This window comes from Nesoenas mayeri (genome assembly GCF_963082525.1).
Source record: "Nesoenas mayeri genome assembly, chromosome: 1".
Lineage (NCBI taxonomy): Eukaryota > Metazoa > Chordata > Aves > Columbiformes > Columbidae > Nesoenas > Nesoenas mayeri.
Window position 1 is genome coordinate 59,426,975 of NC_137541.1, and position 27,722 is coordinate 59,454,696.

General features: G+C 35.6%; 1 protein-coding gene across 1 annotated transcript in view; it reads left to right on the forward strand.

The window, feature by feature from the left end:
• Positions 1-779: 779 nt before the first annotated feature.
• The window catches only part of SLC41A2 (solute carrier family 41 member 2), a gene marked incomplete at both ends in the record, with an annotated part of 45,903 nt that continues 18,960 nt past the window's right edge, over positions 780-27,722 (forward strand). The window contains 7 exons of the mRNA XM_080363838.1: positions 780-1,334; positions 3,547-3,654; positions 8,400-8,471; positions 9,344-9,488; positions 11,305-11,451; positions 20,605-20,752; positions 21,540-21,619. Coding sequence (XP_080219964.1) covers positions 780-1,334; positions 3,547-3,654; positions 8,400-8,471; positions 9,344-9,488; positions 11,305-11,451; positions 20,605-20,752; positions 21,540-21,619 — 1,255 coding nt within the window. The remainder of the gene's footprint in view (positions 1,335-3,546; positions 3,655-8,399; positions 8,472-9,343; positions 9,489-11,304; positions 11,452-20,604; positions 20,753-21,539; positions 21,620-27,722) is intronic.

A 27,722-nucleotide genomic window follows, 5' to 3' on the forward strand; every position in this document is an offset into this window, starting at 1 on the left:
TAATGTCAACACATAGGGCCTTTCCCACCCAGAATATTGATTTGGGTTTGATATTGTTTTGAATGTTAAGGTGTTCTTCCTTATTTTTGCTGTGTTCGCTGCTAGTAGCACCGGAGTCGGAGGCACAACAGTGGCCCATCATGTGGGTTCCATTTATCGCTACCCCTGCACCTTGCAGAAATACATTTCTCTGGGGACCTACTGCTTTCAAGGCTGCTGAAGTTTAGGGCTGCACACAGTATGTGCCTGAAGCCTTAGACTTACTGGGATTCCAAAACCTGAAGAGTTTTGGCTTCCTGGGCTTTAAAAAGGCAAAAGCTGGGCCGCATTAGTTAATGTAGAGTCCATATTGCTGTATCTTTCACTGGGAAGTATAACGGTTTGTGCAATGTCCTCACCCACCAGCTTTCCCTTTTTACCTTCTATTGCCTTTCAACTTAGGCAGTTGAATGTTGGAGGAGATTGGCATTTCTACAGATACTTACTTTGGAAAGTTACTGGGTGATCTGAAATTTTGAAATAGTATCTTGTGGCTTCTGTAGAGTTAAAATATTTTGAAGCTTGAATACATGCTTTTTACTTTTTTGCAGATCCAGTCTTGCTTATGGAATTGTTGAAGATCTGAGATCAATGAAGAAATATTTTTGCATGCAAAAATGGATCATTTTGTTTTATCTGTTTTAAAATCATCAAGTGTGGCACTTGATGACTCATCTACAAGATTTCATCACTGACGTCTGAAGAATAAAGTGCTTTTCCACCTGTACTTCTGTAGCACTATGACTAACTGTAAAGGCAGATCTACCATCTCCAAAACGAATAGCAAAGTTTATGACAGAGAAGGTTTTGTAAACTGGACCATAAATCTTAATACAATTCAGTCTGATAAATTTTTGAGACTACTTTTGAGTATGGTTCCTGTTGTTTACCAAATAAACCAGGATGAAAGACACAAAAAGGTGAATGGTGTCTGGCAAGATGGATTACAACCAGCAGGACACAATTTCAATGTTAGGTCTGAACAGCACACAGAGTACCATCACTTCTCAGAACCAAGTTTTCACGGTAGCAATGGACACAGCCCATCTAGCTGTAGCCCTAAATATGATGATTTTACCAGTTATAATTACTGTGATGGAATGGACACGTCAGAAACAGATGCAATGTTGCAGCAAGACAACCTATCTAGTGACAGTAATGAAGATGTCATTGTGGAAGGAAGTAGAAAACAACCCAAAGAATCTAGTAGTATTATGGCGTTGCAGATACTAGTACCTTTTCTGCTAGCAGGATTTGGAACTGTTTCTGCTGGCATGGTTTTGGATATTGTACAGGTTGGTATTTGCTTTGAAAGTTTTCTTTCAGCAGGTAGTCAGAATTACAGTCGGGGGTGGGAACAGGGCTGCAAAGTCACATCCACCTTGAAATATAATTGTATTACATCCAGAGAAGTCAGATTAACATGGTTTGTGGTAGCAGATTTAACTGATACTACTTATTCAGGAATAAGGTAAACAGAACTTTCTCTGAATGTTAAGACTTACATTTAGTAATATTTTTTAAAACCCATTTTGGAGTATTATATTGCTAGGAACCTACCAATACAGAACATTTTTAGGACTGGTTTCTAGCTTAACACAGTTGTAGATATCAGCAGTATTTCTGTGGAGTTAAAAGTAACAGCTGCCTATGAAATACTTCTTTGTATAGTGATATTTGAAGAAAATTCTGGAGAAAGTAACAGTTAAGAAAGGCTACTGGACTAGCTTATTTTCTTGCCTTCTCTTTGCATTTTGCAGGCTATATTGAGATTTATTTCCTGCCTAATGTACAGGGGGGGGTTGTTGTTGTTGTTGGTTGGTTGTTGATTTTTTTTAAAAAGGAAAATTCTTGTAAGTACAAAACTCATGGATTTGCTCTTCTTGTATGAGTAGACTCACAAAAAATATTCAAAAATATGAAATAACCACAATATTCAAACTGAAAGACAGTTGAGAAATTAATATGCTTGGGTTTGTTTTGGGGTTTTATTGTTGTTTTGTTTTTGTTTTGTTTCGTTCTGCTTTAGGGTTTTCGTTAGGTACACTTAAGGGTTTACAAAGTTAATTTAAAGAGGAGTAAGAGTTGACTATCTTTGTCACTCAAAATCTTGGGAGTGTAAATGAAGTTTGGACTTCAATCAATTGCAATGAAAAGACACTTTTATAAAGATAAAGGAAAATAAGAATTGACATGCAAACTGTACTGCTTCCTTGCACTGTTTTACACCAATCTTGTGCTTTGTTCAGTTGCATCTTACCAATTTATTCTTCACACAGATGCTTTGTTTATACACTGTTAATATATAATTTACTTAATGATACAGCATAATGATCAGATAAAAGAGGCAGTTGTGCCTCCTGCCACTACTGGCTTCCAGCCAAATGTTTCACCTTGCCTTCCTTTCCTAAAGGGAATGTAAGTGTTTGTATAGCTGGGTTTTGAGCTGGACTGAGATACATCTTGATTTTTCCTTCTATGTTACTTTTAATCTTGATGGGTTTCTCAGTCTATCTCACCGTGAATGAGATAGATGTGACACAAAGGCAAAAAAAAATAGCTAGTGCCAGTACTACCTTTTTTAACCTTAAACTAAGCATTAAATTGTGATATCAATAAAGCAAGATTTTGACATGTGGCAGAACATGTTTTGAAAATGAAAATTTTAAGACAACAAAGCATTCTGAGTTTGTTTTTTACAAACCATTTAATGGCTATTCTTTCCCAGTCGTATATACATATGTAACTTCACATGTAGGAAACTCTCATATCTTATTTATTTTTGAGAATTGAATCTTTTAATTAAAATAATAATTTTAATGATTACAAATCCATGAATGCAAACACAATTTACAGTTTTGTTAGTTTATCTAAAGTTGGTAAATGATTACAAATTAAATACATGGATTGACAAAGATATAAACTAGCATAGAATTTCTGTACTGAGAACTAAGCACACAAAAAATTAAAGGAGAGTTTGTCTTTGTTCGCTTTATAAAATCCAGGGTTTGGAAGACTGTACATTTTGAAAATTCACACTTAGAAGTAAAAGAATAAAGAGAAGCTTTTTTCACTTACAGGCTCTGGTCATTTCACAACTAGTTCTTTGCTGTTTTTATGTGGGGTTTTTACACAGCTGGAAGAGAAAAGATGAAAATATTATTATCAATTAAGAGCAGTCGTAGCACCTGGTACTATCTTAAAGTAATGAAAAAAAGACTTCAAATTAATGACATCTTTTTTTAACTAGGTTTGTTTTAAGGCCAAGTTTTGTAGCTTACTTTGGGTATTCTCATCTTTGAAGTAGTAACATGCCATCATAAATCTATTTTATCTAGATAGATATCAGTTCTGGTTTTAGACTTTTAGATCTAGTACAAAAAGAATGGGATTTTTTTTTTAGAGGCTTAATTTATTAGTTACAGATTTTTTTTTTTAATATCTATTTTGTGGATGGTCTAAAGATAATTTTTCAACTGAATGTTTCTCACTGTATCCTTTATATAGCACTGGGATGTGTTCAAGAATGTTACTGAAGTTTTTATCTTGGTTCCCGCACTTCTTGGTCTCAAAGGAAATTTGGAAATGACCTTGGCATCCCGTCTGTCAACCGCTGTAAGTAACTTTCTCTCCCCCTTTGCTCATCAGATATATGTTGTAAATATTTCAAAAGGAAACCAAATCTTTGGAACACAAGTGGTTTATGTTCACGGCTTAATGTGACGGTTACAGGGGCTCTTTAAATCTGTTATTAAATTGCCGAAGTTAAAAATATGACCCTCTTCTAATCTCTGCAGACCAAAATTTCATTTCTTTGGTCTCTTCTAAATCATCATTCAGAACAGATAAAGTAGATTTTTCAGATTACGTGTGTATTCCGTAAAGTCAACAGATCTCTTTGGCCTTGATGTGGTTTGAACAGGCTAACAAAATGTATACATTTTGAACATGTTTTTCTGAAGACCACTTGCTTGGCACAAAAACAAAGCATTGCTAACATTGCTACTCCACATCTTTGTTGATCAAACTGTTAGAAACTCTTTTGTAGCTTTCTGGGTAAATAATTTTATTCCCTTTCTGTTGTGGGGTTTTTTGGGGTGTCTGCTTGTTTTTGTGTGTGTGTCAACACTGTAACATGGCATAACTGTTTTTTCTGTGTCTTCTTTCTTACATGTTTGTCATAGCCCTTTTCTGTATCTGAGGGGATGTTCCATTCCTTCCTTATTCTAGGCAAAGCAAGCCAGATTGCCTTGCCATATAGCTTTTTTTTTGGTGTGTGTGTGAATAACTATAGCGAACAGAATGTTCCAATAATGTGATCAAACTATTTCTGGTACCTGAATTTGGTATCCCTGTAAGACACTGCCTAATGCAGTGTTTCTCCTTTGTAAGATAATTTTTCCATTTTCCAGCAAGACTCCCACTCTCTACCTGTTCCTACTGGAATGATTCTTCCTAGAAAATGTTTGGTCAAAGGTGTATATAACTCCAGATGAGACCTTCCTATGGCTTTGTAGAATAGCACTTCCCTATTTCTCTGAAATATTGGTATTGAAACTTTCTAGGTTTATATATATTTATTTTCCTAGCAGTGTCAGATTTAGACCTCACAGTCACTTTGTGATCAATGACTCTGCCCTAATATTTCTCCTTTTGTGTTATTTTCAGCTGTCACTCCCATCTTCTGGCAGAAATATTATTAGTCCATAAGTGCGTGACCATGCATTTCTATTGTTGATTTTTACCTGTTTTCATTATTGTAGTCCTCAAGGTCATCCAGTTTTTGTATGGTAGTACAATGCCTTGTACTGAAAAGGTCTCCCAGTTTTCTGTCATTAATAAATTCCATTGCCACTTTATATTGAGTTTTCGACCCAGTGCACGCTGTGCTGGACATAGCCTTAGCCATCCTATGAAGGTTTGCTTGTGTCATGCCCATTATAGAAATCAATTACTTTTGCCCCGTATCCGTTCTTTCATACATGAGAATTGACATGTTTTGTTTTCTCTATCAGTGGCAGCCTTAGCTATTCAGTCTGGTTTTCTGCTTGATCTTAATGCTCTTACTTTCCTGAGTATTCTTACTGTTTCTTAACACTATTTTGTGTTTAAACCTTACTGCCTTTACTGTCAGGCATGAATACTTTTGTCTTTTACCTTATTTTTTTTGTGTTCTCCTGTTGCTTAATGTGTTCCTAACTGATAGTTCATGGCCTGAGGACTGGAAGTGCTTATATTGCATAGTGAAAAATACACCAGGTCCAAGTCCTACCAAGTGCCTTACTGAAGGCTTAAAAAAAGTGTCAGAATCAGCTCCACCACTTCTACTTCAGTTAACGGGATCTTTAATTCTTTATCTCAATTGAACTTATGACCTTTATGAGATCATGAGTCCAGAACTTCTTCTCTAGGCCAGTCGATGGCTGATTTCCCCATCCTCACCAATGTTATCTTGTTTGTCAACCTTGCAGCTCACAGGAGACATTTGGAAAAGGGTCATTCAGACCCTTTTTCTGCTCTGGGAATCTTGACCTCTGTTCATATTTTCCATCAGTTGTCACCAAAAGTCAAGGAGTTGTTCTCTCTCTCACGCACATAGAAAAAGGGTGCTGGAATTTCCACAACACTAAAGTTGGCATCATGAGGTTCAGACCACTTCCCCTCAGCCCGAAATGGCATGCTTAAAAGTATCCCAAAAAAAAAAGTATTCCTAACCAACCAGAGAGTTTAATAAAATATCCTGCAACTAGACCTGCAATTTATGTGCCAGTTCTCTCAGACCTCTATAAAAGAGGTGATTCTGACCTTTGCACTCTTCACATTGATTTAATTCTCTCTTGAGCCATCCGATCTTTAGGCCTGTCATCCTCATCCGAAGTGAAAACTGAAGGTCATCATATCTAAACTGTTATTTGGGTTCGGTTGTGTGATTAATCTTCCTTTCTCTGGGCTAAATTTTCAGCAGTTGTCTTCCTACCATATACTGTCTTTACAGTAAATGCAAGACTGTGTCATGTGAATAGCTTTACCTTTACAGAGAAAATTTCTAACATGAGTTCAGCATTAGAGCTAATTCATACTCCTCTTGCTTTGTGAGCTTAAAATTGCATCTGAATTTGTAGATATCTGTGGTCTTGGGGCTGTAAAATAATCATCTTTACTCCATTGTAATTATGTAGACAGCCAAAAAGCAATGTCTTGGTTAGCAAGTTTCAGCTATCTGCAATATATCTGGTTTCAAGTTTTGCATGATCACCTTCATTTATCTTGTTGCCCAAATTCCTATTTTGGCTGTTTGTTTCTGGTCACTTCAGTCATTTCACTAAACCTGTCTTAAGACTGTATTTTTAATCTACCTCATGGCATAGCTTGTTCTTCTCTTTGGTCAGTGTTACTGGAAACCCTTCTCCCTCCCCCCACTGCTGTGCTGTGGGAACTGTGTCAGGTGTACTTAAGTCAGCTGCCTATTCATTGCCAATATTTATATTGTGTGATTTGTATTCTTGAGCTTTTTTCTGTTGAGTCACTCTCATTGTCTCGGTTACACTGTTGCCTTTTCACCCTATATTTTTTTTTAAGAGGAAGTAAAAGAGAAAGAAACAAACCAAAACAACAAAAAAACCCACAACACCAAAACAATACTCATTTAGTCATCCTTGTAAACTTATGCAGACTCTTGTTTTCACTGTGTTATCAGGGTTAGGCATTAGCAATGTGACTCTACAAACTTTTTGTTTAGGCCCATCTTTTCCACAGTATTACAATAAACTTCATCTTACTTTATGGAAATCTGCAGCTAAAGGGAGTCATCCTGCTCTTTTTCTCCCTTCCAAAGCTTAAGAGCATTTGTGCCTGGTTACATGGTTGCATGTGATGAATCAGATCATTTTGTAGAAGACAACCCCGTTTTGCTATCTGAAAAAAAGCATTTTCCATCAAACCAGCAAGTAAATTTGTTACCATGAAATCACTTGTGGAGTTGGTAGATCTGAAGAAAGAAAAGGTGAACATGTAGTTGATAGTAAGGAAGATAAGAACTATGCCATTTGGCAGCAGCTCACTTTTAGGCTGGATCAAGCATTTTTCAACATTACTGATTAAATAGGGATTTTCTGGATACTTTTCAAAAACTTCTCAAAGGAAAAAAAGAGTGAAGCTCTCCATAGCCTGCCATTTTGTTCATTGAGCCTATATATTTAAGAAGGATGCAAAGGAGATTCTTATCTGCACTTCCTTAAATATTGTTGTAATATCTAAACTTAATGCATGTGTTTGCGGAGCTTTGACTGCACTTCGAACACTATGAAATACTTATAGTGTAGATTGAGATAAAGTGTCTTATTGTATTTTTAAGTTTTAAAGTTAGCATTTCTTTTAATATTTGTTCCTTGCAAACTACTATCACAAAATGAAAAAAGTGGATAAGAAATGGAAGTAAAACCAATTGGAAAGACATTATCAAAAGAGGAAAAAATATATTAAGACTTTATCTGGTTTGAGAAGCATGTTGTCTTAAAGATTAGTACTCTATGGGAAAAAAATACAATAAAATTTATGCTCCACATTTTAGAAATTGTTCAGTTAGCTCAAAAGGGAAATTATTTTAAATATATACTGCAGTGGTATGTACTGTTATTCAGATCTTGTCCTCCAACTCAAAAAAATAAGTAGGAAATACATTACAGAAGAATATGTATGTACTTTTTAATTTCTTACAATAATTTATTTGCTGTCTTGCCAGATATTGCCTTAGGACTGGACTTAGATCATTTGCAGCATCATAAGTCTCTAGCTGTATTGTAGAAATGAGAAGTTAGACTACTAAACAGTATTAGATGTAGTTTCTGATCTTCGTTATGCACTTGGAGTTTCTCTATGCAAGTAGTGTCGTTGCAGTCAATGAACACACTTACAGGAGAGTGTGTGTGTGTCCACGTACACTTGCATCTACACATTTTTCTATTGGCTCATAGAATTTAAGGCCCATAGATACAAGTTCAGTCTAAAGTGACTGAACACTGAGAAGTTTCCCTTCCAGTCACTGATCTAATCACTGATGGTGCTTGGACATTCCTGGAATGGAACGTGGCTTGTATATCTTGCACAGTAAACTGCGCTACGTGCAGTAAACTGCATCACGTTTAACTACTTCGGGATTGCTGGTGTAAGTACAATCTAAAATGAACAGCAATACTTGACTTGAAAAGAAGTATAGTTTGGTTTTAACTTGCTTTCAAAATGTCTCTTTTTTTGTATGAGTTGTATTATTTGTGAGTTTCTGCCTTGTTAGTGTGTTTCCAAGTAACACAATTTTAATTACAAAATATGAAATGCCTGAAATTATTTTGTAATTTTGACAGGTAAATGTTGGAAAAATGGATTCTCCCATTGAGAAGTGGAATCTAATAATTGGCAATTTGGCCTTAAAACAGGTAAATATAATGGGCTTATTTGATTTACTCTTGGAAGTGAGTGAAGTTATTGAGAAAATCCACCAGAAGTATTGGTAGGTATGGAGATGGACAGTGTTATTGGGAAACTAGTTCTACTACACTGTCTTATACTTGACATAAAATATTTGCATGACTGATTTTTTTTTTTGAGCAGTGTAGTTCTTCTCTAAACCAATACGAGCTTATATTTATCAGAAAAAGAGGTAAAGTATTATTTGTGACTGTACCAAGTGTATTTGCATTTTAATTTTTCTGAGAGAGAATCTGAGGATGATTAGCAAAAAATTTCAGATTTGGCAAAACACTTTACATTTGACCTCTCAAATATTTTCAGTACTGTGTTTGCATTGGATTCAATGTTTAAAGGAAATATGTGATAGAGCTTTTGAATAATAATCAATATTTTAAATAGCTGGGTCATTTGAGGAAAGGAGTGTTTGTTCTCCAGTGCAACTCTTTCTTATGATTCATAACTATTTCATGTTCATATGTTATAATACAAGATGCTCAAATAATAGGGGAAATGTTTATGCTGTGACTTTGCTCTTTTAAGTGGCTTAGGAGCCTCTTTAGGCATTTCAGCTTTGGGTCCTGACAAATCCTCAGCTCTTTTCCCTGATTTTACATCTATTATTCTTGAGTCACTGAAATGCTGGTAAAGCCTTTTCTGCTGGCATAAGATTTTTGCTTGATCATCCAAGATTATCATCATGTCTACAAAATGGGTGAGCATGCTCTCTTTACTCCTTGAAAATAAATGTAGATAGGAGGAAGGAATAACAGAAAATGGTTTTGTAGTCCTCCTAAATCTATCTGGTTTAAGAATTGTTCGCCTTCTCTTTCTTTTCCAGGTTCAGGCAACAGTAGTTGGTTTTCTGGCAGCAGTGGCAGCAGTTATATTGGGCTGGATTCCAGAGGGCAAATACAGCTTTGACCATTCAATCCTTCTGTGCTCTAGTAGCGTAGCAACTGCCTTCATAGCTTCCCTTTTACAAGGTAAAAGGAATATGTTACTTTTAACAGTAATTTAGTTTTCTGTGAATGCTCAATATATGTCATGTTGCTATTCCTTAAAAATTTAAATCCAGCAAGGTATAGTACACATGAAACATAGCTGAGGATAGGATGCCCTTTGGCAGTTTCCATGTAGGCTTGCATATTGCATGACCCTCCTGAGCATATCTAAAACAAAAGGTATGGGGTTTTTTAGGTTTTACCTGATATGATGGAGAACTTTTCTCCACTGCTTTCTATATTCATTAATGTACAAAATATATTCTTAGTACTAAATGGGTAGAACTTATTTGTAATTAAGCTCGAGTGAGCCCGGACGATAGCTCAGCTGAATCCAAACTTCATGGAGGCCCATACTGCTTATTTGTTAGTTTGTGCTCTGCTTTGTATCTGAAGTGAACTAATTGGCTTGTTATGTGAAGGGTTTGGGCCAGGTTCAAGTCCCCCTCTACAAACAGTGCCAATGTCTGTCTGGAGCCATATAGCATGATGAATTTAATCTTCCCAATTGTCAGGAAACATTTAAGCATAAAAGGTGGTACTTAATTAACATGAGGGGGGAAAAAGATGCCTCTAATTGTGACTTATTCTTGATAAAAATACATAGTTGGTAGTCAGGTAAAATGTTTAACTTCCTTTTTTTTTTTTTTACTAATTTGATATGCTTACTTATGTGAAAATTACAAAATTGTTAAAAGTTTTGTATGAAATTAAGAGCACACTTATTTTTTAGTGACTACAGAGCCATTGAGTTTGATCATGCGTATAATAAAGAGCAGCAAGAGAACTGAGGAACATGAATGCATTTTTTCTGCTTCTCAAGTATAATTTGGACATGAAGAGAAACTTTTGTTTTTATCTGGTGATGGGCCAGCACAGGAAATTACTTTCTAAGCTTTATCCTCCTACACATGAAACAGGTGCTTATGAAATACTGTGATCCTACAGGATCATTTAATTTCTTTGTTTTGAAAATTTAATGGAGTGTAACTCTTTAGGCAGTTTCTCTGAAAGTGAAATCCTAATGTAGCCTAAAATACATGAAAGTTATAATAACCAATTTTTCAAAAATTCTTTAAAATAGTGGTATACACTGTGGTATACACAGTTGAAACACTTATGTATATTATATGATAAGAGGGAAATTACTTCAGTTATGCCAAAGGAGATTGTTAATAACATTGTGTATTTTAGTTTTAGTAGCTACTTACATTCTGCAGGGAAATGCCTCTTACAAAGTTAGTGTTGCTGTTTATGGGGAAAAAAAAAAAGTAGAAACCAACATCCTAAATTTAAAATGTTTTAACTCCATAGCAAGTAACATTCCTATATGTTGGTATAGTGTCTTGACTTTCGGTGGTAAGTCCATGACTGGAAATCTTGCGCAATATCCGATGTTGAAATATTTAATCTTATGTTGTTTTCAGCCTAGTGTAATTTAAATTTCAGTCAGCTAAACTTAATAGTGTGTAGAAATAATACACTGCGTATTTTTTTCTTCAGGAAATGGCTCATTTAAAATTTCACTAGTGCTAATTCTAATCAGAGATGAAATAGTTCATTGTACAGATGTTTCTTGATTTTGTGTGTGTGTGTTTTATTTTTATTAATATATAACCTAGTTTTAAAAGATGGCTAAAACTTAAAAATATAGACATCAGTCAGGTGGAAAGAAGAACCATCCTGGGGCAAAAGCACTTACTTCTTATTTACCACGTCTGAAAGTGTCATTAGCTTGGAATTTTCTGTGGAGTTACAACAGTAGATATGGTTACTGTACTGTCTTTATTGATTCTAGGAATAATAATGGTTGGAGTTATTGTTGGGTCAAAGAAGACTGGTATTAATCCTGACAATGTCGCCACTCCTATAGCAGCAAGTTTTGGAGATCTTATCACTCTTGCTATACTAGCATGGATAAGTCAGGGTCTTTATACTTGCCTTGGTAAGTATGTTTCTTAATGTATATGTCTCCATAGAAATCTCTTTTAGGTTAGGAGGGTGGGGAGATGGCAAGGAGGGAGAAGTTTAGAAAACCTTTTAGTCTGACTGACTTTTTTTGTCAACATTTATACTGTCGAATGATGAATCTTAGGTTACAACATTATGCCATGATCTTTTTTAGGATGATAGAAGTCACTAACCGTAATCTTGGCACAATTTACTAATATCTGAAAGACCCTTACAGTGTCACAGTCAGTCTAAATGTGAATTAGAAACTGGAGTTGCTGAATTTATTCTGCCTTCTGGGAGGGGAGGGAAGCTGTCTCCATCCAAGTTTCGAATGCCCACTCTAAATCAAATATTTGCTTCCCAGAGCCCTTTTGAATTGTTCTCCCCTTGCACTAAGGAGAAGGAGTTAAATTTGCTATCCTGATCAGCTACTCAGAGAGGAGCTCTGCTTTGAGAATTTTTTTGGTCAGGGTGTGGTTTTAGGCAACATTCAAATATATCTTGAGCTACAGCCATGCCCAGAAATCAAAATAACAGTAATTTAAGTACTTAAACTAACAAAAGCAAGTTTACAACTTGTATTCAAAGAAGTGAAGGCTTATTTTAGATTATTTGTGCTTTGTGATTGCTATGACTAAATGATTTATGCAAAGACTATTGTGAGCTTCCTTCTGATTCCTTCCAAGTGCCTTCCAGCTCCCATTGCAATACCTTGTTTCCTCATCTTCGCTACTCCAGCTTCCAGTGCCAGTTTCCTCAGCTATTTTCTATCTCTTCTTTCCCTCCCAGTGTGGGAATTCCATGTCTACCTACTGTTTCCTGTGCTTGATTTTACCAGCATTTCCTTCTGCTTTTTAGTAAATGAAATAACCATTTCCAGCTTCTCCAAATAATGGCCCTACTCTCTTCTGTTGCCTTTGTTTTGTTTTGTCTTATAAATATGGTGACTGTATTTCAAACATAAATCTGCTAATTTAGCTATAGCTTTCTTCAGAACAGCACTTTCTGCCACAAAAGATGAAAAAAGGTATAACCACTCTGAACAGCTGAACAGCAAAGGGGAGGCCTTCTGACTACTGACTGCAGAGGCCAAAGATCTAATCCTACTTCATGTGTGAATTCTGTCTGGCTTCTTGAGGACAGTTTTTGGCTGTTTGTTTATTTTCCCACTAATAGCTATGAACAGGTGAATTACACATAAACAGCTCCAAACTAATTTTCTTATGAATGACTTTATTTTTCAGTCTGCAGTCCGTCTCTTCTACTAGTTATTTGCATGTTTCTATCATCCCTTTGAAACTGTTTTTCTGATTTCTAGGATCCATACTGTCTAAATCCTATTCTCTTAAAGGAGCAGAGCACTGAACAAGGTTCATCATCACGATGTCTGCTAAAAATGAATATGCCTATGGTTATTATTATTGGAAGCGTGCTTAGATAGTAGCTGATGCAATGAAATGCTTGATTGTCACAAAGGAGATGTGAGCTTGGAAAATGGGAACGAGGAGCTCAAAAACCAATCTTTTTCTTCCTATTTCTTCATCTCTCTCATGAAGAAACAAAAAGTGTGAAAACATTTTCTCACAGGAGGGAATGTTGAGAACAATATTTAAATTTAAATTATTGGTGCAACCGACTCCCTCCAAAGAAACTGTTTAAAGTATGTTATGTTTTAAAAGACACAACTGTGGACAATTACAGCATAGTATACCACAGGCCAAATTTTGTATTGTCCATGATCATATTACCGAGCATGTAGATATCACCGCGTATATTCTTTACGTCTGTGCTCATTGTTCAAACCTTTTTATGTAAAAATTCGAGCTGTTCTGTGTAAGTATTATGATATCAGTCAGAAAAGGCTTCTAATAAGACTCAAGCTACCTTGGTGTCACTTGCTGTTTCGTTTCTTAGTTTTCAACTGATGATTTTATAATTTCAGTATTTGATTTTTCATATTAAGAAAGTTTTGATGTGATGTCAGCGTAAATGTGGCAGTGTGCAATACAGACTTCTAAAATATTTTCTATATTTTTGTTAAAACTTAAATGGTATTGCTTATTTCATAACTATAATTAAATACTTTATATTATATTTTAATAACTTATTTCTCAACACATCCTTTAGATACTTCTTTTAAGGAAGTTTATAGACTTACAGTGAAAAAGACATTAGTAAAGTTTTTTTTAACTTCTTTCTTTTCTCCTGATGAGAAGAACAGAGAGAAAGTGTCTGTTCTCATGGAATTTGATGTTTCTAGCTAATGCTAGGAATGGGATAATAATTAGAGTTTAGCTCATTAGAGACTGTTTATCTAGATTTATTGCTACACTCAGAAATCTTAAAAGACTAGAACACTGAGTTATTCTACTTACAATAGATTTCAGGTCCCAACAATTTATATGTTTGATTGGAATTCAGTTCAGAATTAGGGTTTATGCTAGTCTGGGTAGGTGTGCAGCTGGAAGAGGTTGCCCAATTTGGGTTAACACTGAGCTAGGGTTATGATTAAAATTTATTCTAGTCAGGACTGTGTCTGATTTAAAATAATTAATGCTAGACTTCAGGCTTTAAATGTTAACTAGTCAGTATTTTAAACGAAGTTTCTAAGGAACTTATGCCCTATAGTTCAAACTTCATTTTGGTTTTAAAAATTTTGCTTCGTAAACTACATTGTAATGAATACACAATTTTTTTTTTCATTTGTTTCCTAATGCTTTTCCCTACAAATAGTAGTTTCTTATGTATTTGCATTGTAATGTTCTCTATAGAATTGCCTGTGTTGAACCCATATGACTCAAACCCAGTAAATCATTAGTACTGAGTCTGACTGTTTTTCAACAGCACCCTCTACTCCTTTCCACTTTCTTTGAATTGTGGTCATGGGCAAAACTTATTTACATGTACTGGTATTTTAATAGTAGCTGGATTTTAATAGTAGCCACATTTGTCATTTGTAAGTAAACAATATATATTATTTTGTGAATATTTCTAGTGCTGCTTCCTATGCTGTATACAAATTAGAGATAATTTGTTTTTTTTAAAGGAGTAACTAATTACTGGTAATACTTCAGTTTCTACTCAAACATGCCTTTTTGTTTGTTTGTTTTTACTTTTAAAAAAATCATCTAAAACAAACCAAAAACAATTAAAAAAAACACTAAGCCCCAAAAAGAAGACAGGGGAGGAAACCTGGACTTATATCTTCCTTTCACACATTTCCAGAAATTTACGCATCTAGTTACAGGTGGCCTAATATATCTCAGAGGAAGAAAAAATGAAGCAGGGCCAGTTTGAACTGATTCTTTGTGACTTTCACAGCTGTCACAGCCACTCACATTTTACTCAGCCATTGCAGTTGAAAAGCAAATCCCGCACACATGTAGGGGGAGTGATTCGTGCGCTCGAGTTCACTTCCAAGCGTTACTTCCAGTTTTCTTTCTATGTGGTCTTCTGGAAATACTTATCTTTTGGTGATAAAATGGCTGCTTCTGCCTTTTATATTTTTTTCGACATCTTTGTATTTCTTTCTCTTAGGAAACAGAGAGTCTTTGCAAAGTAAGAACGTACCACCAAGCCCTTGGAAATGTGTGGTTTCCACGATGCACATATTTGAACTATGAAATTGTAAAAAGGAATAAAAGTATGGCGTAGCTTCAGCTCAGGAGAGGTGTACAAAACTGTGAATGGCAGAGGAGTAGCATTCATAGAACAATTAGGCAGCAGGTTACAAAAATAATTAAAGAAACCTTTTTACACAATATGTGATTGGGATGTGGAACTTCCTGCCATAATGTATTAAGAGGACCAAAGTGATTTTAGAAAATCTTTCAATAAGTTAATCAGTGAAGAATCCATTAAGGAGTATTGAGCAGACGGATGCAGACAGAAATTTGAGTGATGAAATCCCTGAGGCAAACAGCAGCAGAAACTGGCAGAGCACACAGGAAGCAGCGTCACTCTAAACTTGTCATTTTCTTCTTTCCACAAGCCTGAACTGCTGGCCATAGTCAGACACAGGATACTGGACTAGACGAGACCTTTGGCTTCACTCAGCACAGATGTCCTTATGTTCTTTCTGTCCTTTCTCAATGCTAGAATAACAAACACAATGGAAATGTTGCAAATAAACCCACAGTTTATGGGCTAGTAATGAAGCAGGTGGGATTCACCTCTGCACTGTATTCTGAATTAACTGTTTCCCGCTATGATTTATTAGCCTAACGGCTCAAATGTACTTAAACAGGAGTGTAAGTTTCCAGCTGCTCTCTACGGGGGAAGAGTTTTTTTTCAGATTACAAGACTGGAAGTGGGGAAATGATTTATGTACAAGCTTTATGCTTGTCTGTAACAGAGCTGTACAGCTGTGCTCAGCCTCTGGTTTGATATGGTGCTTTGTGGCACACCCAGAAGAGGCATGCAAAAAGGACTGTAGCGTTTTTACCTAGGCTAAGGCCAAATGAAACACCTTGTCTGGCCGCCATCATATATATCATTTCTTAAAAGTTCATCCGAGTGTTTAAAAAATAATGGCAAAGCCATCAAACACAGCAATTTGAATAGCAAAAGGTTAACAGTTCTTTCTGCGTTAACAACTTCAAAAGAACCATCTCTGTGGATGGTTGTTACACAGCTGAGGAAAGCACTAGAGGGCTCCCTGGGACCGTCACTGGGACTTGGCTGCGGTTCCTCCATCAGAAAACGGGGGATGATTGCGAATAGAAAGACCCAGTGTATTAAGTGTGGGGGTCCGTGTTGCTTGTCATTTGTCAGTAATGATCCAAAGACTTTGCTTAAAGCTTTCCTTTTTTTTTTTTCTTCTCATAGAATGTGGCTGAAATATATAAATTTGTCTCCCATGCATGTTAGATCTGGGTTGATAAGCCAAATTGTGTGATTCACATTATTATTTTCAGGTTCCTATCAGTTGCTTTGAAGTAGTAAGTTTCCAATTTACCTCTGATTCCTACTGGAGCTTGCATTGTTTTCAGTGGGACTGCACTGAACAGTATGTCACAATAGATAACCCCGTGCAAGGAGTAAAACTTTAAGCATCTGAGTTCTCTGAACTAGAAGATTAATTTATATCACTGTTTACTAAAAGGACAAGGGCTTAAACTATGATAAATGAAGATCGGTAAGGACTCAGTTGAGATCCTTGTCTCTTTCCTCTTCCCTCCTTTTTTTAATTTAAGGTCACAGTCAGAAGTTCATCGAAGAGTTGATTGCTCTTAGGAGTTGATCTTCCACTGTGGGATGGTACAAATTCTATAATACAGCCAGACTGAGAGAGATTCCTTTCACCGTGTAAGCTACCTGCTATAAATCTATCAAAAATGGAGTGAAGTGAGCCCTAAAAGACAAGTCATTTATTCCCTCTTCCCATTCTCCAGCTATTGCAGTATACATTTTCTTCTTCTGTGATTTGAATATGAAAAGGAAGATGGCCCACCCTTCCTTAAAAGATGCATCTCAAGTTTAACGTCTTTTTATATTCTTATAATGAGGTGTTCTGTAAGGAGAGTCACCCATAGCTAAACACAGTCCTGCACTCTGTTGCCAAGAGTTAGACTGGAGCTGAGTAGTTTCACTGGTCCTGTAGGTAGCTGGAATCTATCATTACTCACTTGTGACAGATTCTGTAATGTAATTGTAAACTATTAATTGCTGCTATGGTTCTGGTTTTAATTAAACTTAATTGACAGGCAGTAGAATTTGAAGTTCTGGTAGGGAGCAGCTGCCTTGCCTTAATTTTTACATCGTTTTTGCCTTAAAAAACCTGGACAGGATTAATTTCAGTTATCTGGTCTAAAATTTGTGAACAGATTAATACATATACCTGATTTCCTCCTCCTTTAGCAGTGTGGGAATGATTGGTGGCCTATTTATTTATAATTTTCTTTAGCACTTTAGAACAGAGAATCTCAATAAAGTGCTGGTATATTATCATAGGAGAAATTTTTAAAAAAATAAATTCTAAGCTCTAGCAGTGTTCTGTCCTTGGAGATTCCCCACTCCTAAGATCCATTCCTGGCTTTTGTTCTTGTCAAGAAGAAACTTAGGACAATACTGCAACGATGAAGTAGCTTTTATAATCCAGTTTGTTACCAACTCAATTTAAAGAACTCAGGAATTAAATGTATTTTGTAAATTTTCTCTGTACTTTTCTCCATGGTGAAATTAAGACATTTATACATACTAAAGTGTTGAACAATAAGGCCAAAAAAATTAACTCCTCTCAGTTGCTGTTGACTCAAAGGAACAAAGCTCAGCTATTGCTGAGCAGTCTTGGAAGTCCTGTCTTAGTGGGTAAAACAAAACAAAACAAACAAACCACAAAAAACTACCACATCGGTTGCATTTTGTTTCATGTCATTGTCTTTTATATCACTATTCACTTTGCTTTTATTGCTATAAAACACATATTTACCTTCTGGAAAGTTCATCTAACTTTTGCTTTGTTTGTTGCAAATATGACAGCTTATATTGTTTTATAGATGCATATTTGCTTTTTTTCCTGTAGCTGCTGTTAACTAACTTAAAATATGTTGAATTCAAGTAGTGAAAGGTTTGATAATCAGCCACGGGTGAGTCATGTTTTCTAAGGTTTGTAAAGCTACCCTTGCTTCTGGCTGCCTCCTGACCTCTCAAATGGTCCTGTTGCACTGCAGATATAAATTACATTTATTTTTGTTACAATTCATGAATCACTGTACACTAGCAAGATGTCTTCTTATTTTTTTTCATTTTTTTTTTAAACTTACAAAGCATTTCTGTGGCAGGATGACATGTGTATGTATATTCTATATTTTACATAGTTATTATTTATTTAAAAGTTACCTATTAAATAATTCTTGGATAGTATTCTTTGTTCATTTGCTGGACTGATTTCAGTTTCATCTATGTGTACTTTTTCTGTGTGTGTGTTCTTTGTAATTCTTGGACTACATTCCTGGACTAGGTCTCCAAGCTTGGTGCTGGTAGTTAAATACTCTTCCTTTTTTCATCAACACATTCTAACAAGTTCTTTGAGTTGTTGGGGGGGTTAAAAAAAGAAATTATTGTGAAAGGCATACTATTTTGAACTTTCCTGTGTTGGTAGAAGTCCTGTAATGAGTAGTACAGTGGGGTAATTGTTGATGTACAAGCGAAAGAATTTCAAAAATTAGTGATTAAGTAGGATAATGCTCACCATTGCGTCTGTATTTTGCTGTTCAATGTTAAGTTTGCAACAGAGGATCTTTGCTGACTAGCAGACTTTATATTTTAATAAAATTGGCGACCTCTTCAAAAATGTGGCAAAGAATTTATTTTGTGACCTTTTATCTTTTACTAAATATACTACATTAAAGCTCTTCTCTCATTCTAACCTTTAAATCAGTTATTTGGCATCTGGTAGATAGTAATGCCTCACCTTGTTTCCATGTGACAACAACAGACAGAGAAGGAGGAAAAAAAAGTAGCAGGAATACAGTATGAGTTATGTCTTGGGGAAAACAAAAAAAAGAGAGGAGAAAAGGAGGGAAGTTTCAAAATTTTAAATAAATAGATGTGGAATGAATTATGCCTTTCCATGTGACCAATTTTAGTGCATACAGGGATCTTTCTTCATTGCAAGTTTAGGGAAGATTGTCTTTACCCAGGCAGTAAGTAGCTAAAGAACTTTGTATCAGTACATTTTTGTCTTTTTTATTGAGTTTGATAAAACAAAGCTGTAATTATCAAATACAGGAATCACATATTTTGTGTAGTCTTTTGAGAAAGAACTCCTTACATTAGGCCCACCTTAGTTCACAGAAAGAGGAGAAAGGAGGAAAAAAGGCACTAAAGAGGAAGAAGGAGATAATATACTGTGAAATAGTTAAAAAAGAAGGGAAAAAATTACTTCTCTTTTGGGCTTTGTCTCGTTTTCATTCTAATAGCTTTCTACTTTAAGCTTACACAGTGCAAGTTATCTTACTATCTCTTCTGCTGGCTCTGCTGCAGAGGTTGTTATCAGTCAATGCAGAAGGATGGTAACTTCTAAAAACTCTACAGCAATTCTTCCAGGAGTAATTTTAGCTCCACCAAGATAACATCAAAGTAGTTATTGCTTGAATTTGCAGCCTTTGTAGTAAGCCATAATACAGGGGTGATAATACTTTTTTATATACTAAATATTAGACTTTGGTAAAGTGTTCATGTGTTCTGCATTAACTTCTTCAACCTGTTAATTTGAAATATATTTTGCATTAAGACTTGTCCTAATTTTGAAAGTTTAGGAAAACAAAGCGTTTAACATAAAATACATAATCACATTTCTCATAAAACTAAATATCTATAAAAGTGGAATGTTTGCCTAATTTATATACATATATTTGCTATTAGGATAAATTTTCCATTATTTACCTCACTGTTGAGTTAGGCAGTCTTAGATCACTGTAATAGCTTCTGTGTGGATGGGATTATAAAACCAAGTAATCAAAAAACAAAATAGTATTCTTTCTGTGGAGGCAGCCATTTGCCTTCGTAGCTCAGCTTTATGATGGTACTGACTGCTGTTGGCAGTTGTGTTCCTGTGAAACATGATGCAGCTCTGATGGGTAGGTGCAAGAAGCAGAATTGCGGCTGTGAATTTTCAGACTCAGATTGGTTATAGAACAACTGAACTACCGATATAAATGGCTCAATATCACATATTGTGCTCGTGTCACTTTAGGTATGCTATTTCTGGAAGGATTACCATATTATGTGTGCTTCAGAAAGAAGGAGGTGTACATATGCTGTGAATTTGTGTATAAACAAAATGCATTTTCAACATATTGTTTATTTTTTTTTGGTAGATGTGTTGCAAAATAATGTTTTATATTCCACATACTTATGGCATTTTTATCATAAAGCATAATATAACAGTCCTCTTCAAAATTCCTACTTTGAACAGATAGTTCTGTCCTTGAGACGATGGGAGACAGTGATCACAGATGGCAGAAATAAACCATGTTGTTTAGTGCAGTACTTGAATCTTTAGGTACAGTAGTGATAAAGACTTAGAATTCCTCAGCTGTGTGATGTTGATTGTAATTTAGAGTTCTAAATTAGGAAAAACTTATAGGAATGTCTTGAAAGTAAACCAGTTTTGTTTTGTTTTTCTATGTTATTATTTTAGAGACATATTACTATGTATCTCCTTTGGTTGGTGCCTTTTTTTTGGCTCTGACTCCGATGGGGATTGTCATAGCTGCCAAACACCCAGCTACCAGAACTGTTCTCCATTCAGGATGGGAGCCTGTTATAACTGCCATGGTTATAAGCAGGTGAGTCCATTTGTCTCGCTTCATCGTGATAGTCACCCTATGCCTCTATATATCTTATTTAACACCTGATTGTACTTAAAAGAAGCATTTAAGGAGCCTCTAGAGCGTCAATCAACTTTAATATTCTCAAAGCGAGGCAGTTACAAAGTTAAGTCCCAGGTGGGAATGAGGCAAGGGGGCAGCAGTAGCCTGTGGCAAGGACTGAGCAGAATCCTGCTGGATCAAATGAAAGAAATGCTGAGCTATTCATCTCCCACAGTTTCCAGTCAAGATTACACACAGATCTAAGAGATTATTTAGTCATATGAAAACCATGAATCTTAAAAAGTGGAGTGATTGGCTGAAATTCTATAGTCATTGTTACCCTGTTTCCCCAAATATAAGACAAGGTCTTATATTAATTTTTGCTCTAAAACGTATTACATTTTACATGTTTAGCTACATGGACACTATTTAAATTGACTTTTTAATTAACTGTAACTAGGGCTTATTTTTGGAGTAGGGCTTATATTTTGAGAATCCTCAAAAATAATGAAAAATCATGCTAGGGCTTATTTCCAGGGTAAGGCTTATTTTCAGGGAAACAGAATATATAATAAGTCATTTTTAATATATAAATAACTATAGCAATATTAGTCTGTAGCTGAGAACAAGGTAGCACTGGCGGGGAAGATGAATTGAGAAGGAAACTGTGGCTTGGAGGTGTTCTAAGACAGATTGCTAAAAAGGTTTTGAAATACTAATTAATGTAGCTGCCTTATTCTAAATATTGTACTTTGTTTTTCAGTATTGGTGGCCTTATTCTGGACACAACTGTATCTGATCCCAACTTAGTTGGAATTGTTGTTTATACCCCAGTAATTAATGGTAAGTCTGACAAGATTATGTGTTACTACATATCAATTGATACACTTTAGTTTGAGAAAAGTCTATTCCAGTAATTTTCTGTTATGCTGATTAGTATCTGGTTTATTACTTTCAAGTTTTGATGTTAACCATTGCTTATTTGAACACCTAAGGAGTGGTTTCTGATCTTATTTACTACAACCATTAAAACATGACAGGGAATGTGAGTAGGAACCTGAAGTGTGCATTAAGAAACTGAAAGTGTAAATATGAAAGTAGTATATTAAAATATTAAATGAACAAATATTATATTGAAATTATTATTGCTGAGGAAAATGTAGATAAAATTTTATTTCAAAGGATTTTCTTATGAGGATCCAAACCCAAATTTTCAAAACCTTAGTTTATTATTTACATGTAATGTACATAGATATAAGAACTAATAGGGATGCTACAGGCAAGTAAGTAGATTTCTCAAGAACAATGCGTGTTGTTTTCCATGACTGGTATGTACTTTCCAGGTGTGTAAGAATGTATTCTTGAAAATTTGGTCCTTAAGTGTTCCATCTTCTAACAATAACAAGGCAAATTTTGTAAGAACAGTTAATATCTAATTAGACTGATGCGCCTTGAAAATGCATTGTTTTCCCTATAGTATCACAGAGTTGATAAATATTTAGTTTACAATAATTATAACCACCAGATCTGTTTCCACTGTACTGCTGCCCAGCTTTTCTTTTCCCCTTCTGTATTTTTCCTTTTGATTTCTTACATTATTTTGCACTTTTATGTATTGTTGATTTTTAAACATTTCTCCATGTACCAAGATGATTCTGACTTATAATTTTGGGCTTACAAAGTGCTTGGCCTTTGCAAATTCCATATGGGCATATTCTATTCTGTTTTCTAAGCTGTCAGTTAGATGAATTGTGACCACTTGTTTTCCGCCTTGACAATAAAATGTTAATATGGACGCTGAGTTTTAGTTTTGAACAATATCAGCCTGATATAATTTATTTTCCAGAGGTTGCTAATGGAAATGTAGCATGAGATAGCACCCAAACATTTTGATGAGCTTTACTACAGTTGTGAGTTAGTGTATCTATTGCTGCAACCATTAAGCAAGCTGTTCAGTTAGAGGAGGAAATAATTTTGTTTCGCCAGAAGCATGGTCTTGGCAAATTTGTGTTAGCTCTTGTTTTACAGCTTTCATATCTTCTAGACCCTTATAAATTGCCTTTTTAATAGTTTGTTCTAACACAGATGTAGGAATATAAATTTCACTGATATATAGACTCCCTGTGTCATCCTTTTTGGCCCTTTTAAAGATGTATTTTCTGGTTTCCCCATTACAGCCCTATGCTATTCTCTAACCTCCAAGATAATCAGTTTGCAAAAATGATCACTGATAATTAATGGATTGTTCATCTAGCTCTCTAAGGATGCACTAAATTTAACTTACCCTCAGGCCCTACAGACTTAATACATATCAGTTTGTGATCAGATATCACCATTTTTATGAAGGCAGTAGACAAAAGGAACTCAGTATTTGAATCTTCCATAGAGCATGGTTTTTGTTCTTCTTTCCCACTAAGGTCCTACATTTCCTTTCTTCTTTTAACATGAAGCATTTCTGTGTTGTCACTTGTGTTCCTTGCTAACTGTAATTTTTACACTTCAGCATTTATGCTTCTTTGCCTGTGCCTTGCCTTTATTTCAATTTGAAATTGCAAGTACTTGCAACTACCTTTTGTGTGTTTCCATTTTGATTTCCAGACACCTGAAGAGAAGGGCAGACATGTTGATTGTCAGCTTTTTTCTGCTTTACATATGTAACTTTGCTTGTAATAGTCCTTTTTTTCTAACCCCCTAGACTTGCTGTCTAAGAAAAGAGGATTGTTTTTTTCTTTTTAGGCATGTGTACTCAAACCACTACTCTTACTAGTGATTCTGCTTTCCTAGATGACATCCCTGGATTACAAAAACCAACAGGTGTCTGGTGACTGTTTCTTACTGTTTCCCCATAGGCTTCTATTTCTACTCCAGTATAGTACCAAAATACTTCTGGATTTTCTATATAGACTCACTTCTTCTAGATTGCTACCTACAACAGATACAGGTCTCATGGATGCACACCTTTCTCAAGGCCTCTTGCTCCTTCCAGATGTTGCAATTATGACAGTCTTTTACCCAGTAGCAGTTAGGGGCTGCTCTTGTGAGTGGAACTGTGCATCCTATTCAAGGTCATTTTCTTTCACAGAAATTGACTGTGAAACCTGGATTGCCTGCATGTTGACATTTTACCTTTTTAATATTTTTACCTAATGGTTTGACTGAAGTAAATAATTTTAATTGCTAAGAATGACATCTTACTGTAAACATGCCTCTAGAGAAAAGGGTAAATATACCCTTTTGTTTCTTATTTTTTCATAAGTTTGTCAATGAAATTAAAGGAATGTGCATACATTCTTTTGAACTATCTTTAGAGAAAAAGAACTAGTCAAAAATTATACATAGCCCTGGATGATTAGCTGGCAGGTTAAAAGCTCCTTGAAGAATTAGGCAGGTGGAAGAGAGGGAAAGCTAGGGCTGTTGGAGCAGGCAAGGAAAGAGCCCTTCAAGAAGGCAAGTTCAGCAGGAGGCACACTTGTCACTTGTCACTGTGACAGTCCCACAGTGGTCCTGTGGTGATGACTCCTGTGATGATCCTACCATTCACATTCAGAATGTTGCTTTTTCATAAGAAGTTCATTATTTCTAGACTGTTCTTAGCCTTTGTCATCTGCCCCCTGGACTACTATTATTTTCCAAGACACAGCAAGTCCCTTACTCCATTGTTCATCTGGATTTTTCCTGCTGAGCTCCTTCTTTTCTTTTATGTGTAAAGCAGTCTTCTCCTAGCTCTCAAAGTTTAAACTTTTCCAGAGTCTAGTAGTGGACCATCAGCAAGTTGTTTATAGCCCTGTGTCTGTATTTTCAAGACTTTTGCTGTTATCTCAAATTTGAACTCTACATTGTGAGAAACCTCACACCAAGCTCCATTTTGGAGTCAACAACAAGCTTACAACAAGCCTAATAAGCCAAGACTAGAGTCTTGCAACATAAGGTGAAGTTAGCCTAAGGCCCGTGGCCTGTCGTTAGCAACAGCAATGCTGCTTTTGTGCCACCGCTGGGCCACAACAGCAGCACTAAGGAATTCTGGTTTTCTCTCATCCACAAAAGAGCAGAGTAATGTGGAAGTGCTGTATGGGTGTGTGCTAACCCCCCCAGCCCTAGCCCTCACAATTCTAAGAATAGAGGCATTTCTATTGGAAAATATAAAGAAAATATGTTCTGGGTAGAGGATGCAGAGTCTGCTTGGTTTATGGTACGCCTCCTGAAAAAGGAAATTGTAGGCTGGTGATTTTTTTGGTTGCTGTTAGATTAGCCTCTCCTGAGTTCCATAATTCTGCTGGCACCTTTTGATATTGCCTAGTCAGTGTAGTGTAGTAAACTGGAGTTTAGGAAATCTTTCAGTTAAAAAAGTTGGTCTGTTGACATTCATTTACTAACATAAAAGGTGTGCTAGGCCACTTGACAGATGCCTTTTTTAAATATTACCGTTGCAGAAAGCTTTCTCTTCAAGTGCTTTCCAGGCCTTGGAATACTCATTGTAAGCCTAAGTAGCAAAAGGAGTTGAGGGTTTTCCCCTCAAAACAATTTTGAGATGCTTTTTCCTTCCACTTACCTTAAAGTTTGTTGCTCCTATGACACAGGAAGTGCAAAAGAAACCAGTGAAACATGAAAGAAATATTGTAACCTATTGGGATTGTGTCCAGCCAAAATTTGAGGAGTGTGAATTTGTCCAGGATTTCAAGCTGTCACTGTTTTTCTTCAGTGCCAGTTGCCATATCATGAAATCCTGAACAGTATGCACTGCAATGTTGTCAGGTATCAGGCTTCTTGCGTACGCCACTAAGTGGCTTTCAACCTGGTCCTGTTGAGATGGTTTGCATGTTCTTAGATACGAGACAAGTTACTTGCATCATACATGTTACAGTGTGGAGCTGTAAATCTTTTGGTTTAAGAAACATTGGTCTGGAATTTAGGCAGCCTCAAAGGTTCCTACCCCTATTAACAATAACTGCAAATATTTGCCAAGAGCATTAAAACAGTTCTTAAGCAGACAGGCATTTATAGTCGGCTTTACTGCGGGTGGCCAGAAGTCTTTCACAACTGCTTTTCCATTTTTCCCCCGTTAAATACATGTCTTGAGATGAATAATTATTTTTAATTCTATGGTTGGTTTGGTTAAATTGTAACTATGATTTTGAAAATAAATAATTTTGTGGTTTCAGCCACCGTGGTACTTACAAACTACTTGAGATTTAGATGTTTGTGTTTGATGTTCTGAATAAAATAGCTAGGCCTAAGTGTGGCTGCGCTTCAGCCTAGATAATCAAGTTGATTGTTATGTTTTCTAATAGATGAGATGGTTAAAATTTGCAAATCTTCTTACAGCATCGCAGCGTGTTGAATTTGGCTCAGAAATTACAATTTGCAACTAACTGAGTTCCTTTTGTGCAGAAAAAAGATAATGCCTGAAACAATTACATGCTTCTGAATGTGCAGCTGAAATGAACTAAGGTGCGGTTACCAGATAGAGCCATTTTTGATGTATACTTAAACAAAATATTGTGAGATATCTTCTAAGTATTTGCATTTCGGCAATTACTGCATAATAACAAACACGTTGGTAGACCTTTCCCCATTTTTATGCATTTTGTAGAACGGAGGTTCTGCAAATCAGTTCTGAAAACATCTGAAAAATCAGAAATGCTTTGCAGGCTTAATGTAGAAAAATTTGCCTTTACAGATGGTTTGAAGCAATACTCTTTAAGGGTAACATAAAACTGTTGTAGTATTTTTTACTCTTTGGCTGTACATATTGTGAGATTATTTGAGATCTGGAGGGAATAAATGTAGATCAAGGAATATGAGAAACACATATGAGGAAACCTAACACAAAACTTACTGAATGTCTGTTGTCTGGGAGATGAAAGTTAAACTTACATAGTATATTCCCCAAACCATACCTTTTTTATCTATTAGTAGGATAAATTGAACGACAAACTTTCAGATTATTCAGAGAACTTTCACTGTAAATTGTGTGCTTTGGAGAATATGGAAAGAAAATACCCAGAAAACATTTGTCCTCAAAAAACAAAATGCGTTTTTGAGTAACTTCATATATTTTAATATTTTATAGCCTAGTTGTACTCTCAGCTTTCACACGACAGAGATGTGCAGGGTTGGAAGACAAACATTGTCTCGGACAGCTGAGCATCTGAAATTTGCCTCTGTAAATTACAAGGGAAAGCATTAATGTACCTGTGTGGTAGTAGAGCAATTCGGCTGGGTAGTAAATATTTTTTTCTGCATCCTGAATTGGAAAGAATGTGATAGTCTCAGAAGGCACCTATACTATGTGAGAACTTTATAACTGAGTCTTTATTTTGACATGAAAAAGGAGGGGGGTTTTGATTCTGGATATTTTATTCTGATGCATTGTTGGGTGATAGTTTTACTACTTTTTAGTTGCTAGACTGTACATGTAAATATGCATATTCTATGCTATTAGAAACGTGTTCTTTCTTTTATGTCTTACTTGCAAATTTTTTACAAGATTTCATTATTAGTTTTCATGTCAAAATTATATCCAGAATACTTTCATTCATTGACAATCAAGGAACAATTTTTAATTAGGCATGAGAAAGAAATTATTTAAAAGCCAAATGAGACATAAACTATGTAATAGTTTGCATATGTAATATTGTCTCAAAGACCTCTCTTAAAAGACATTCCTAGAGGAAAAGCTAATAATTTCCAACTGTTCCCCCCTACCCCCCCATTAGGATAAATGCTACAAAGTGCAAAATGAGATAGAAGAAATGTGGATGATAAAAACAACATTTAAAGTACCTAGATAAGCTAGGCTTGTATTCAAAGTATTTCACTTGCATAAAACCTGTTTTTTGAAATTAGTGATAGAGAGGTCAGAGCAAGATCCTGAATTTCTGAAAGATAATCTGATTATTCAAAACTTTAGAGTGTTTGGTCACTATTGTAACCAAGATTCCTTTCC